The 15,732-nt window shown below is 36.2% G+C and overlaps 1 protein-coding gene across 11 annotated transcripts in view; it reads left to right on the top strand.

The window, feature by feature from the left end:
- Nucleotides 1-15,732, top strand: part of KCNMA1 (potassium calcium-activated channel subfamily M alpha 1) — a 426,168-nt gene that overhangs the window by 115,190 nt on the left and 295,246 nt on the right. For all 11 annotated transcript variants that reach the window (XM_066324114.1, XM_066324113.1, XM_066324110.1 and 8 more), the window contains exon 2: nt 4,970-5,134. In XM_066324114.1, coding sequence (XP_066180211.1) covers nt 4,970-5,134 — 165 coding nt within the window. The remainder of the gene's footprint in view (nt 1-4,969; nt 5,135-15,732) is intronic.

The following is a 15,732-nucleotide window of genomic DNA, read 5'->3' as shown; positions in this document are numbered from 1 at the left end:
AAGCTGTTTATTTCTCACATTGCCATTTGTTTTGCTTATTAACATTCTAGTGAAAACTTGTGTTTCCTAAGCTGCACTAGAGCAGGTGAACAGCTGCAGGGGTTTTTTTGTTTTGCTTGTTTTTAGCACAGGATGAACTGGTACTTAGTAACTATTACTGTGGAGACTATGGATGGTAACTATATTTGACAGAAGGCTTCTGCCATGGTAATATATTCAGTTGGTACCTGAAGTCTCAACATTCACTGAACATTGCCCAGCTTCAGAAAATCCAGCATAATATGGTTTTATATAAATTTAAGACTCCTATTTGGAGTAGCACAGTAAGCATATTGAAAGACGTGGAATTAAATTATTGACAGAAGTCTAATAATTTTAAAGACAGTGTTTTAGACATTTCTCAAGAGAAAGGAGAAATAGTCTCATAGGCAAAATGATTCCTCTTCACAAAGCACCTCTTGGTGGCTTTGGGGAAACAGATGAATGAAAAGGAAAGGAACATAAATATAGATTCCTACTTTGTAAAAATGGCCATTATCATAGTGTTGTTGATGTGATAGAAAACATTTCATAAAATGCCAGACTCTAGGAATGCAGTGCTGTTAATTTCAGGGCAGTTGATAGTGATAAAATTGCTATTTGCTGGCATCATTATCTAGAGCAGCACTTTCCTAACAGTTTCAAACTATATTTTCTTATTGTATTACTACTGCATGCTTTAAAGTAGGAGCAGCTGCCATTCTGACAGGCCCTTTCTCATCTCATGTTATCTAGGGTGGAGTTCAAAGGCCAATACTGTGTTTGGTGTTACTGTTTTTAAACAACTGCTTAAATTGAGCAAACTTCTTTCTCTTGAGTGATGTGGGCATGACTCAATGCTCTATATCTCATTACAGGTGATACTCAATGATTTTTTTTGTGATATTCAGCTAGTTACATGTTAGGTAAATGGGACCATCAAATCATTTTCTTTGTTTCACCACACCTCAGCTCAGCTCTTTGCCTTCGCATTGACTGCCTGTTTCATATATTTTTTTAACATGTTTTAACAAGATACCAAATTTTTTCAGTACCATACATCAGAGTATTTCCCGTGTTGTCTTCTAGGGCTTTAAAAAAGACAGATTATTCTTACATTATGTTTTAGGATTTTGGAATGATTGTAAGATTTTATTTTGTGTTGTCCTGAGCTGTAGGATGGCGTGTCTATGTAGTGATTCTATGTTTTTGTAGGTATTTTAGGGGTGAAATGGAACAGGCAGGGCTGCATTTTGAAAATGTTTAACAGTTTTTGAGTGAATTTTTCCTTTTGAGTTCTTCTTTCTTAAGGTGACTGTGTTCAAGAATCCCAGAACTTATGTAATCTAAATCAATATTTATTGTTGAAAGTAGAAGACAAACCATTCAAGTTTCTGGTCCAAGTCCATGTCAAGCCATTGGTAGAACACTGAGTACTGATTCCTGTACACACTCTGTCATCATGCTCTTTTCCATTTAGTCATTAAGTGTAGGAAATATGTATTTTGCAATATGCTTCTTCTCACTTAATCTGCCTGCATGTTTCTGTCATCAAGTATTTAAAATAATGAAAACTGGTTAGCGCAGTGGGTAAAGATCTCTTCCTTGTAATATTGAATTTGTAAATAATCAAGCAGCTATCGTCACGGTCATGTTATTATTTTAAGCACCTTTTTCAGGTGTTAGTATTGGCTACTGAATGCTTTGAGATGAGGAAATAACAATGAAACAGGACTATACACTTAATAACAGGAGTGAATTTTGTATTAAATATAAAAAAAACAGCCTTTAAACCTCCTTTAGTGATCTCTACACAACTGCATAATGACGTGGGGATAAACTTTTCTTAAGACTGAACTGCCAATTAAGTAAGATAAAAAGCTAGCCATGCAGATGAAAAATATAAAATATCCCAACTGAATACAAATATTACATAACAGCAACTAATCTGCATATTAATTATAGCTATAATAATGGCAAGAGCTAGGCTAATCATGAGATTCTGTTCCGTATCATACTTGGCAGGGGATGACTGTTTTACTTAATTTTTAATTAAGAAATAATATAGGTAGGAGATTTTAATAGAGGTGAAATAAGTAGTATAAATACAGAATTCAAATGTATTACAGACTTTAATACCTTTTGAGAATCAAATACTGAATAGGTTTGTCATGTTTTACTGCTCTATTCTATTGGCAACCGAAAGTCAATACAGCAAAAGAACTGTAGGTTATGAAAACCTTTTCAAAATATAAAAGGTACCTTTCTCCTTCAATTAAGTAAATTGCCTACTATTTCATTGAGTGCTAGGAAATTTTAATTTTTTTTTATAACTTATGAGCAATCACATCTATTGACAAGAAGATTGGGGGGAAAGGAGCACATACACAATAAAAGAATTTTCTAACCTTAATACTTACAAGTTCACTAACATAAAACTGACTTTTTCTTTCAGCTTTTTGTTTAGTAATCTGTAGTTCTGTGACTTTCTATAGCGAGGTCTGTGGTTGTAGGTTTTTTTACCAAAGTGTGCATTTGTGCACTTTTAAACAAGTTTTGCTGGGTTAAAAGATAAAAAAAGACTGGTTTCATCCTGACTGTGTCAGGAGTCTAGAGACTGAGTAAGGCACCTAATCACCACCTCAGTTTCTTGTCTGAGAGGAAGAGAGAATTATACCTCTTTTACTATGAAAACCACATAAATTCATTCAATATAAACTTGTACAGTGTTTGAATGCTCACTGTGCAATGCAGAAGAGGACCATGGACCAAATTCTGGTGTGTGAAGCTCACAGGTCTGAAATACAAGCTCCAGCAGTTACCGAAGGCAGAGAAACTAGTGGGAAGAGGGAAGGAATGGCATGTGTGTTGTTTTAAGCAGTCTGGGCTGTGGGGCTCCGTGGGCCTGGGGCCTGCCCAGCGCCCTGGCTGGGATGTGGGACAAGGCTTAGCCTGGAACTTTCTTGGAGCCAGCCTGGGGCTTGGGAAAGGGGACCTGGCTGTGAGCCCACCAAGGCTGGGAAGGATGGGGCTGAAATGGTGTCCTGGGTGTCAGGGTCAGGGGACACCCTGGGGGCAGTGGCTAGGACCAGTGAGGCCTTGGAGATGTGTCTAGATTGCCTAAGCTCCCATGTTGTTTGAAGTATAGAGTGTAGTTTTCTTTCCTGGTTTATAATCATGGTGATGAAAGCATTTCTTTGGGACTGATCTCCATGGCTTTGTGATGCTTTGGGTCCCCAGTTGGTCCAGCCAAGCATTGCTCTGCTGGAGGTGTGTTGTACGTCGCTGTCCTCTGCAGTGAGCTCATTTCTGTAGGTTGTGCTCTGTGCGTGTGCAGCACAAGATATGTCTTTCAATGCTGAGTGCAAAACATCTGATTCACTCTGTCCAAATTTGTCAGTGAATGAGGTCCAGTTATGCAAATACAAAGTAATTTTAAACTTCTGTTGCATTATTTGCTTGGGAAGTGTACAGATTTACTGTTGTAACTCTGAATAATTTGTTATCATCAATATAGTAACATCACACTGTGCTGTAATCGCTACTAAGAACATGGAGCCTGCTTTCTGGGAGGGAAACTAACAGAGAAAAAATAATATGATCAGACAATTAAGTTGCAATTAAAAACAACTGTTGGTCTCCATATTACGTTTTTAGCATTGTTCTGCTGTTCTTTGCAGACAGAAGCAATGAAATTGCTTTATTAGTTCAGTGCTACTCTCAGGAAGTACCTCTATGTCCAGCTGTGTCCTCAAGGCCATCTCACAGCTGCGAGTTTTGACCATCACAGGATTGTATTTCTACTGTAGCAATAATCACATAACCAGCATCAAGCATTTGCTTGTGTAAAAGATATCCCAAAGGGGATTAATGGCAATTGATTTCCTGCTTAGTGGCCTGGAGACAACTGATCTATAAACAAGATCTTTCAAGCTGTTGGTCTGTGCAGAGTGCTTGGAACACTAATGCAGATGTAGTGCTCAGGACTTGCTTCAGCACTGAATTTTGCTACCTCTCCTGTTTTTTGTTTAACATAACTTGTCAAGTATTCAGGAAGTCATTAGTATTATGCTGTCACCAAAGGCGTGCTCATGGCACAGTCTGATACTTTGCATGTGGTATGATTTAAACAGTGTACAATCCACGGTGGCTTTTCCTGTTGTTTCCCTTGATGTTTGTGCAGCACCCATGACTGTAGCACATCACAGGCAGTTACAGAGCACGACATCCTTGCTGCAGCATCCATGAGACTGATATGAATTCCAGTGCGTGTGACTCATCAGTGAGCTTGATGCAGCTGAGGCTCCTCTAATTTCTAGCTCTTCATTCTGTGAGAGCCACTTACTGACAGAATAATTCCTGTGATATATTAAACTCTTTCATTGAAACACAGGTTCACTGATAGCGTGGCAGCTCCCTGCAGATTCTTTATGATGGATTTTGTTCTCCTCACACTTGATAATTGCTGTCTTGTTACATCATGCTTCTCAGTGAAGGTTTACTCAGATAATTAATTCTAGGGATAGGAAATTAAAATTGTACATAAATTATGTTCACACCTAGTATGCATTATTTTGAACTGATACCTCAAAAGGTCTTTCAGTGTATGTCTGACAAATTCATTTATATGTAACTCTATAGTTGCATACAGAGCTGTTACCAATTATGTTGCTTCTAACAAAGGAACATACAGTATATTTGGTGTTAAGTGTATGTTTTGAAGATGTAATGTCAAGGAGGGTATTATTATCTAGATAGTCTGGTACCTTACAGAACATTTATATTTCTCTTATTTTTAAGGAGATATAGCCAAGTAGCTTCTTAATTTCACCTAGCAGGGATCCAGGAAGACAGATTTTCTGTTTTTTATAGGCGTTCTTGGCTCTACCTATATACTGGCTCTCACGGTCAAATTGTTAAATGTTAACTAACCCAAATACTTACTTTGCAGGAGGTCCAGAAGATCAATGGTGGTGGAGATACACAGGCAGATGGAGCCTGCAAACCAACAGATGAAAAAGAGGAGAATGTGGCAGCAGAAGTGGGATGGATGACGTCTGTGAAGGATTGGGCAGGAGTCATGATATCTGCCCAGACATTAACTGGCAGAGTACTTGTAAGTTCTCTGTGTTTTTATTTTAAAGAATGTTTTTTTTTTTAAGAAGCACGGTGTCCCAGTATTAGCGGAGGATTTTTGATTGGTTTGTTGCATCAGCACTGAGTCAACCCCATTTTCTCTGTAAAATAGCAGACTAATTCCCACTGCAAGAGAGAGGCAGAGACAGCAAGTAAGAAAAACTGACTGCCAGTCCACTCCCCAGCCTATTTCACTACTCTGGTCCCATGGTTTTGAGCTACAAACAGCAAATTTATAAATTTCATATTAGGTGTTAAAACTACAGACCTGTTTTATCTTAAAGTAAAATTCAGCTTGGAAGAGCAGAAGCAAAGTTGGAAAATAAGCCCAATGTTGCAAATGTAGAGAGCAGTCGGAACTGTCAAGCAAGATTGAATTGGTAATGCAATGAGATTTGTGATATATTCAATAGACTAATAATGATTTATGTTTTCATATTTTTTTTACTGGCATAAAAATCCTTCAAACATATGAGCAGTTACATATCAGATGGAGGCAGGTGATGATAGTATGTGATTTAAAGGAAAAAACCCTTTAGTTATTAATTTTATTTTAACATAATTGCTCTAGAGCATTGTCAAATCTTCAGATGCAAGGGTTTTCTGTGGAGCTCACCGCAGTAAAAAGTGTCTCCTGTGGAATTCTGATTAGTTTACTTTTTAGAATGCACATACTTGTAAACTAGGATTTAATGTAATTTAAATCCCATTTAGAACTTCAGAGAATCCTGCTGAAACTTTGTAACTAGTATGGGTTAAACTGAAAAAGGATTTGCGTCTTTGTTTACTTTGGTTAGGAGAAATTTTGGAGTGAGTCAGTTTTGGGCTATAGATGAATTATTTGGATGGGGGAGGGAATGGAGGAAAAGAGATGGCATTTCATAATCAAGTCGTCTACAGCAAGAAGTTGAGGTGACTTAATTGCCACTGTGTTGTTTGGTTCTGGAAAAAGAGTATTTTGATTATTTTTCCTAAAAATACCATTCACTTTTTTTTTAGTTGCTGACTTCTATCAATAGCTGGAAAACGTGTTCCCTTGCTGCTTTTAGCACTGCATGTCTTCTATGTGCAGCTGCGATATTGACAATATTTTGGTAGTTGTCTTTTAAAAATGGCATTTTGCACGTTTCCTGGCATCTTCAGCATTAAAAATGAAAAAAACCTTTAAGTCATGTTTCTAGTTCCAATTTAAGTATCAAGGCTAGAAATCCCCCAAGCCCAGAGTCCTCTGCTCCCACCTCTGCAGTCAGAAATTGTCCTGTGTTGATTTTACTGGGCTATATGTGAATACAGATAAAAAACCAATTGGGATCAAAACCTAATATACATAATATAAAATGCATTTTACTTCAGTATAGTGGGAGAACTTACTCAACACTGTTTGATGACTTCTTTTACTTCTTTGGGATATTTTTTTTAGAGTTTACCATTGCATTTCATAAGGGACCAGCTGCCAATGTCATTGGGTTAGGTTATTTCTGAGAGTGTATTTATAGTCTTGTCAAGGTATAACAGCACATATTGTGCGCATCTGGGTTTATCAATATGCCTAACCATCTAAAAAATAAGTAGTGATGCATGGAACCTCTTAGTTAATTTTGGTCAGTTTAGAAAACAAGGTGCATTTATTTTAGTATAGCACTTGTCAAATTCAGTATTTGAATTGGCAGCATGTAATTTACAGAGGATCATTTCCAGAATGGAACATTTGGCCGTTAATTTAAATTTTACTTTCTGGGAATATTTGCTAAGGGTTAACTGTTTCGTTGAAAATTCATGCTAGAGGGTAATATTCTCATTATTTTTAGATATAGGATGTAGCAAAATCAAATCAATATTTATGTTGAGGTGTATTGTTTGAAAATATTAGGAATTAATCATGGATTGCTACTTGTTTAATATAGCCTGTTCTTGCAAGCTACTATATTTCTCAATTGAAGTGAAGAATTTTTTTCCCCTGAAGTAGAAAGAATTGGCAATTTTGCAGTTCTCTGAAATCAAAATTGTATGAGATACCCGCTGCTAAAAAAATTATAGTACGCTTTTACACTGTGAGAATTTAGATTAAAATTATACATCCAATGTTTATAAAAAAAGTTTTAAAGGAGTCCAATCAAGAAGGACTTAGGAAAAGAGTTACAATTGAACTTCAGTTCAATGTGATCACTTGAAGGCTGCAGTGGAGCTGCTGCCTGGGTTTATTTGGGAAGAGAAGGAGCCAAGTTAGCACAGTGTGGAACACACATCAGTGTAAAGTAGAAGCTGATTTGTGTTTTTCTGCTCGTGGGCAAAGCTTCCATCATTATTCTTACCTGGACAGTCATTTTCTTCATGATGAATCTTAGTGGAATGTCAGGTGCTGTTTGTGGAATCTAAATGGTCTGCTTTTTGGAACTCTCTCTTCTGGGTTGTCACCATATCTTTGACATGTCTGATCTAGATTTTATTTCTGCCCTAGTAATTGTAAAAAACAGCTTTTTAATTTATTGTATTAGTTGTCCAGGTGCTTTGTGAATATTGAAACAAATATTTAAATAGTGGGTGGTCCCATAGTTACCTCTTTAATTTTTAAACTTTGTGGCTACCTAGAGGTGAAGAAGACAAGGGCCAACAGTAGTATGGAAGAAACAAGACAACATACATGTTTTAAGGTTATAGCTTTGTAGTGTAGCACAAGATTGGACATTTACATTGGCATCGGACCCTTTGTACAATTATCTAGTGAAATGAAATATTGCTATTTATACAGCAGGTGCAGACTTGAAGGCCTTAGGCAGCATTGCAGCCATAGAACTAATTGAAAAATTTTGAGTCAAAAGATACTTTTTTCCCAATATAATTTTAAAAAAATCATATATTTTAGTGCATCTGCTGTAAAGTAAGGGGTGTTATTTGTTATTCATGATCTGGGTCATTGAAGACAATTAATTAAACTATTCAATCAATTCAGAGACAAACACTGAAGTTTTTGATAGAGATGATTCTGCTGCACACTAGTTTTCTTTAAAATGTTTAATTCATTGGTGGTTGTGAGGGAAGGAAGGGTTCTGTACCAGAAATGGATGTTGAAAAAACCCAGCCATAATTGGTATGTCTTCTCCTCCCATTCTATTCATTAGAAGGAAATTTACATTTAAAGACTTAACGAAGAGGAGAAATAAAAACTTGGTTGTTACTGGGAGCATAATGAGAAACGAGAATAGGAAATTTATGTCAAGTCAAATTTATGTTATGCCAAATTTACCATTATGTCAAGTGAGTATTTTTCTAGCCTGTAATTCTGTAAGAGATGTAAAAGTGGCAAGTGCATGGGATTGTACTAATGCTGAATTGTTTCAGCATTATGTGAATGTATTCAGTATTTATGTGAATATAGTAAAGATAAAGTACTGAAATAGAAATAGACATACTTACTGCTTTAGCAGCTAAATTCTACTCCTGACATTTCATAAGTGGTTTAGGCACAAAGAAATATTCACATTACCCAGTTTCATCTGATGGGCAGGCTTTGGAGGGAGAGATTTGTATAAGGAGATGCAGAATGTCCTTCAGTTACAAATTGTTTTTGTTTTTTGAAGTAGCTCAGCAGGCTAAACACGGTGCCTGTGCTTGTGTGGCCAGAGTATCATTTTTTCCTCATACTTCAGCTTGGAGAAGCACGACTGGAACATAATGTATTGGTGCCCCAATATTTAAAAATGTGACTTTTTCTTTTAAACAATGTAGATGGGATTTGACCTATGATTGAAAAATGTGTCCACGTTAAATTGCATAAGCACATGATTTAAGAACACACTAATTGAACCCGCGCAATTCTGTCTGCATTTGATGTGGAGTGGTATAAATGGAAATAACAGTAAAAGGTAACAGTTCACTTAAAATCTGTTCAGGGAAATACTGATTTACTTTGAAGTCCTGTAAAATGCTGTAGATGATGGTAGTATCAGATTTCTGAGGTGGGTTTCTCAAAGAATCATAATTAATCTCAAGATGCAGGAAATTAAACATGTTTATGAACTGATTTTTGCTTTCTGAAATTATATCATTTGAGTAAGAAGAAAAAGATTTCCTTAATTAGATGGAGTGTTTGATATACAGGAGAAAGTCATACATATGTTGAATTTTTCACAGTTCAGTCTATGGAAAGCTGTAGACCCTTGACTGGACTTCTGAAGAACTATTAAAAAATGGTAGAGGGCCTCACTACACATTTGGGGAAACCAGTGGATCTTTAATTATATTAGTATTTGTAGTAAGTTTTCCTGGGAAATATGTGTAGGTGTTTTATATGCTTTTTGGTTTTGTTTGCTTGTGTGTTTTGGGTTTTTTCAGTATTTTTCACAACTAGATTTGTTCCTGCTGCTTTTTATTTTAGTTTTGTTTTTTTCTGAGAGGACTCAAGTTCTTTTAATGTTGAGGGGAAAAATCCCCACAACCTCTTTTGAAAAGTAACAGTTGCCTAGCTGCCATGGTGAAATTAACAGTACAGAAATTGTACAGGTTTTGTTTGTGTCCCACCCCTCTCATATTTTTCCTCCCCCTCCTCTCTTTTTATGTTTTGATTTTAGTTCGGTTTGTTGATTCCGTTTTAAATTTTTTTTTTAGTTATTTTAGTTCTTGGAGATGGAAAGAATTATGAATTTTAGATGAAATACTATTACATTTGTATAAAAGTTCCCTTTTCCTCATTGCACTCAGCAAGTTTGAGAGATTATGTAAGGATGAAAGGGCGGAGTCTTCCTAAGTTAGGGCACTTGTAAAAATACTCAAAATTTGTGCCCAAACTCCTGAGAATGTACCTTGCAGTGTGTCAGTGTACCTGCACAGATCTGAACATTGCAGATGTTCAGAGATTTTTATAAACTGCTTTTCAGTGTTGGATGCTTACCTACCTGCTGTTCACAGGGAATGATGTAGATTCTGCTCATCTCTGTTGAGAAATGAACTTTGTCTGTTTAGTTATTTTTAATCCTTCATAGGCCTTGGTGGTACATAAATGAATCCAAGAGATGAGTTCTAGATTGCCTTAATCTGTGACAATGATGTGGGCTATTTCCAGGGTTTCCATAGGAATAGGAACAATGTTCTCCATGTAAGTTCATGAGATAATGATAATGGAAGAGAGTAGGAAGTGTTGAGTAAGTCTTGTTCGTTTCTATGGTAACTGCAGCTAGTTTAAGTTCCAGTTATGCATTTTCTGAATATTTATTTATTATTGACAGCAGCAAGGGGATTTTTCTACAGGCTTTTTTTGCTCTGAATCAAAGGGTCGGCTTATGCCCAGAGTCTTGTGAGAATGTTCTTCTAGTGCATGTGTCTTTAAAATAGCAGTATTAAGTTGTGCATGTAGGTGCTACATGTACACGTGGCGTTTCTGATTGTCACTGTACTTCATATTTTTTAGGAAACTGCCGTAATTTCAGTGGATCTTGTACTTAAAGAAATAATGTAGTGGTGAAACTAAAATAATAAAAATAGTAGCTTGCTAATTTCTCCATATGAGGGTGATATCTAGGACCAAGAAGGTGATTTTTTTATCAGCTATGTCACTGTAATATGGGACTAAAGGTGGCTGATTTAATTTCTTTCACCACCAGCTTGCTTTTAGTATTTTTTTTTCTTAGTATATTTTGAACAACACTCTCAGGTGCGTGGTGACTCTTGGGTGTTTTGTGTAGGACCAGGAGTTGGACACAATGATCCTGATGCATTCCTTCAAATTCAGCATATTCTATGATTAACATATGCTCATCTTAAACTTTCTTTTCTGTGAGGTTGTTCATGAGTTATATGACTAATCAAACATAAACAGTATTTTTTCTACTCAATGTTACCAGTTTTAAGTACTGCTATGTGAAGAATGGGTTAGGTTAGCATAAAGGTACCTGTACTGGTAAGATCAAATCAAGAAAAGAATAAACAGTTCATTTAATAAATAAATTACTTGAAATATACTCAGGACTGGACTTAAAACACTTACTTAGAATTCTTAGCTCAGAAGGCAGAAAAATAGAAAATAATGTATATATCACACAGGGAATTTATCTGAGATACAATTCCTAATTTTTATAGGCCTCCTTTTTGTAAGCCAGATCTCATTGTAGCCTGGTCTACATTGTTTTCAGCCGGGGTATAGCTACTGCTATGGAAGTTACCCACTGTAAAGTTATCTTCAGATTCTGGGCTGTGCAGCAGCGACTTTTGTGACCTCTAGATAGTTGACCATGCATGCAGAAACCATTTAAACAGTATTTAAAAGCATGAGGCTTTTCTTACAGTGGGAATAAATATCTTCTGCTAACATTTTTTGCAAGTACCCCTTCCTTTCTTATCTAAATTAAGATATCCGTGGCATTCTGTTATTAAAATGAAGAAACGCTAACACATTTTAAAATCGTGTCAGCTTTTGAATGGTGTGATTATTTGGAGAAAGTCAAGAACATGGTTGCTATTCAGATGGCAAAACTGGTTTAGGTAACCTTCTATTATACAAGTCTTCATTGCTGAAAAATTGTTGTAAGACTTTATCACTGCTGTTAACCTGTATTGCTGTATACGCATGTTAAACATAAGTAAGGGAAAGTTTTTACTGCTTGTTTCTTACATAAATCTTGAATGAAATTTTGTAAATACAGAAATGTCTCTTCTGGTAATGCTGTGTTGACCCTCATGATAAGAGTGTGGTACAGGGGAAATTTACCTTCCACCTATGGGCCACTGACAATAGCCAGGTATTGAACAAAAGATACGAACATAATTTTGCATATTTATAAAGCTCACTAAAGGAGGCAGATGGCTTCCCCTGAGGCATTTGTACTGTTCCCATGTGAAAGCCTGCTCTGATGGTGCAGTCGATATTGTTGGGGGTTTTATGTTTTGGGTTTTTTCTATTCTTTTTAGGATATATGGAAAGATTGTGCTTGTCATCAAAACACTGGTGTGATAATGAATATTTTTTTAAGGAAATCCTATGTATATTTTTGTACAGCTATTATTGTCAATGATATGTTCTGAGGCGTAAGCTAAGTGCAGCAAACTGCTAAACTTGTGGTATAAAGAAAAATCTCCATTTTATTGTTCAGCAGAGTTTTCACACAAAATATTGTCCATCAAAATCAGTTTCTTTTTCCTCCTTATATGTTTTTGTTTTTCTTTTTGAAACTCTTTTTAGGTGTTTACTTGAATATTCACAGGTTTCTTGAGAAATGTTCTCCACGTATCCTTCCTGGCGTCAGTAGTTTTATGTGGCTCCTTAAATTTACATTGCTTTGGCACAGGAGATTCTCCTCTACTTTAATTAATGCTTTGTTTCAGCTTCAAATGCTGCAGCAGAGACTACTTCAAAGCTTACTACTGAAGCTGCAGAAAGTTCCACTTTTTCTGTCAAGTCTGATGTCTGTCTTGGTAAGGTTTGGAAGGTTTGGTTTCATCTGAAGTAGTAGTAACACTATATTTGTCTTTCTGAAAAGGGAGCAGATAATCTAATGGTAGAAACTAGGATGGAGAACTTGTCAGTTAGAATTAAAAAATCATGGGATGTTAACTGCCTGTTCCATGTGTTTCACCTAGAAGCTGGAAGCTCTCAGAACCTTCAATAAATCCACAGCAAAATGCCATGAGTTTAAAGGAGAAACTTCCTTGTCTGCTTGAATGATCCTGCTCCTGCTTCCTAGTTAGAGTCTTCATCCTGCAGACACTTTTCTTTATCTTGGGGTAAAGTTAGGAGAAATGTTTTGAGTAGGGGAGATGGGTGAAGAAGGGAAAGAGACTGAACTGTTCAGGAGTTTGAAACAGTCCTGGTGGCTCTTTCAGTCTTCTGAAGGCTGCTTCTATTCATCAGAGCTGTCTAGAATAGGCAGGTGAAAAGGCAATTTCTGCAATGTAATGCCTTCGTATGAGCTATGGATTTGCTAATTGTGACTGTGAAGAGGGGGTCACAAAACTGACTTAATTGAGGCTGGGTATATACAGAATGGGAAAGGAAATATAATCTGATTCCTCCTCTAATTCTGGTCCAAACTTAATAATATTTCAAACACAGTGTACTTGTCCCTGCTTAGAATGGGGATACCACTTGGGAACTACAAGTGAAATGTGGAGCCTAATCTTGCCTTGTGTAGACTGCATGCCAACTAAGCCATCCAGTTCTGTCAGATGCCCACAGTCCCTTCATTGAAAAACATGTAACTCCTACAGACTGTTAAAAAAAAATCAGTTTGTGCCTGTCAGGGGTAAAATTTTGCAAAAATTACTTCAGTAGAGATGAGTGGATTTTAGTGAGCCATCTGATTGTTGTGATATACAAAATGTGATACTGTCATAAGCCTGCTGCAGAATACTAAACTCTGGGTTCTTGACAGCCATTATGTTTAATCCTGTAACATGTATTCTGAAGGTGCTGCATGTCCCTTGAGAAAGTATAGCTATGGATCTTGGTAATAAGTATGAATATATTGTCAGCAGTTTAGTGATAATGCAAAATGTTTGTAATATTCCTGTCAGCTGTTTAATTTTATAATTTTTTTTCCTTAATTTTTAATCTGCTCATTATGACAAGTGACTAAGTCTAGTCTTGCAACTTTGGATGCTTTGTTGTGGATTTTTAGATCCAGCCCAAATGCTGCAAGGTTGAATTCAGCCGTAGAGGGTGTGTCATTAGGGCAGTTCATCTGTTTGGGCTGTGGCGGTCTGGACAGTGTTCCATGCTGCCGTTTCTTTTCCACGGTACACGTTAGCACCCATGCATATGTAAACAGAACCTGGCCAGTCAGATTTATTGTTTCAGCTAAAGCAGAGAATTCTATATTCTGCTCTATGAAATTCAGCAGGATATTTCTTGAAAATTTTAGGAGTTTGCTCAGATTTATTTTTTCAAGCCTGCAGCTTTGTGTTTTTTGTTCTCAACCATGGCCAGAGCCAATTTTGTCATTGATGCTTATGTCTGACTTGCTTCAATGAATATGATCAAGCTCGTACTGCCAGACAAGGTTTGAAAGCTGTTTTCTGGTATACTTAGAGGATTAAAAAAAAAAAAAAATGAAGTAGATGTGAAACCAAGGCTTTTTTCCCTATTACAAAACAGCAACATAAATCAGCATGTAGAGCATAAAATGTTTGTATATCATGCTAACAGAAAAGTATTGGAGAAACCCATAGGTATTTTTATATCAGTCTGTGACAAATTGTTGTAATAATTTCTCTATAGATTACATTTTCTGATCTGACTTGTTTTCTCTCGTGGTAAATATTACAAAATTGTTTTGGGTAGGTTGGTGATTCTCAATTTTTCTGTTGCAGATGTGTGAAAAGTATCTAAGAAAATGAAGTCAACCAATGATAGGTTTACAGTTGCTGTCTGATATTTTTAAGCACAGTAGAAAATTTCAAGTGTCCCCAGGCTGGAAGAGGTTGCCAGCCACTGGCTTAAAGCTTTGGTAGGAGTCGGTTGGGCAGAAAACTCTTGTCTCTTTGAAGCATCATCTAGAGGATTCATGATTATATGGTCCATAACAGAAACTTAGTTCCTAAGCATTTTTGTCACTCTTCAAAAACATTGGGAGCAGTGTGAATTCAGGAGCTGCAGCATGTGACTGCTGAAGTTGGACATGTTTTCTGTTCTCAGATATAACAGTAATTTGCATGATTTTGAACATGCAACTAAACTTTGTATTCCTCCTTTGTTTCTGTGCAATCTGGGATTCAGATTAATTACCCATGCTTGTCAAAAGCAATGAAATCAGCTTTTTAAAAATAGTGAAGTCAGGAATTTAATTGTTTAGTTTGCTTTTGTTTTCTCTCCCAGTACACATTTTCTGGTCCAAAATACATTTCTGTCTTATATAGTTAAATCAGTCTAGTATTATGCAATGCGTATGTCCTCTTTATATAAATTTTATACCTATACATGCGGGATTTTTACTTCACTTGAAGACTGTATACTGATATATCAAAATATTTTTTACTGTACAAGTTCTTTTCCTTAGTGTTTTTGTCCTGCACTTCTGGTTTTTTTAAAAAATCTTTTGTGTCTGATAGGTGCAGGCAGATAAACAATCTGAATTTTTCCTTGTCAGCCCATTAGACTTACTATGTATTCTCTTTTGAAAAAAGCCTTGGGCATCAACACTAGTTGCTTATGGTCTCTCTATAGCTGATGGCTCTTGCAAAAGAGCAATTTTTTAATGATGCAATTCCATTGCATAGCCAAACCCACTGTTTTATTTCTGCAAATAAAAAGCTTGCCTGTGTGAGATGTTTTATTTCACTTAGAGAATGCATCTTATAGAGTAAAGAAAAAAGGTAAATCTGGTTTTATAAAACTGAAATTGTATGTCTAGTTGAGTTAGCATGAGTTAATTCAATGATATGGAATTACAGGAATAAGCCTAAGATGAGGCTTCAAAACTTTAAGTTTACCACAAAGTAAGCACTGCATTGACAGAGACTTGAGCATTGTCTTACTCCTGTAGCTAAGAATACTGACATCAGATGCTTGCACTTGTAATGAAATCTCTACTTGTCTTACTGATTATTCAAGGAATAGGAATATATGAAAAATCTCAAAAAAATCTTCATTTT

This window comes from Sylvia atricapilla, chromosome 8 (genome assembly GCF_009819655.1).
Source record: "Sylvia atricapilla isolate bSylAtr1 chromosome 8, bSylAtr1.pri, whole genome shotgun sequence".
Lineage (NCBI taxonomy): Eukaryota > Metazoa > Chordata > Aves > Passeriformes > Sylviidae > Sylvia > Sylvia atricapilla.
This window is presented reverse-complemented; position numbering and strand designations above follow the sequence as displayed.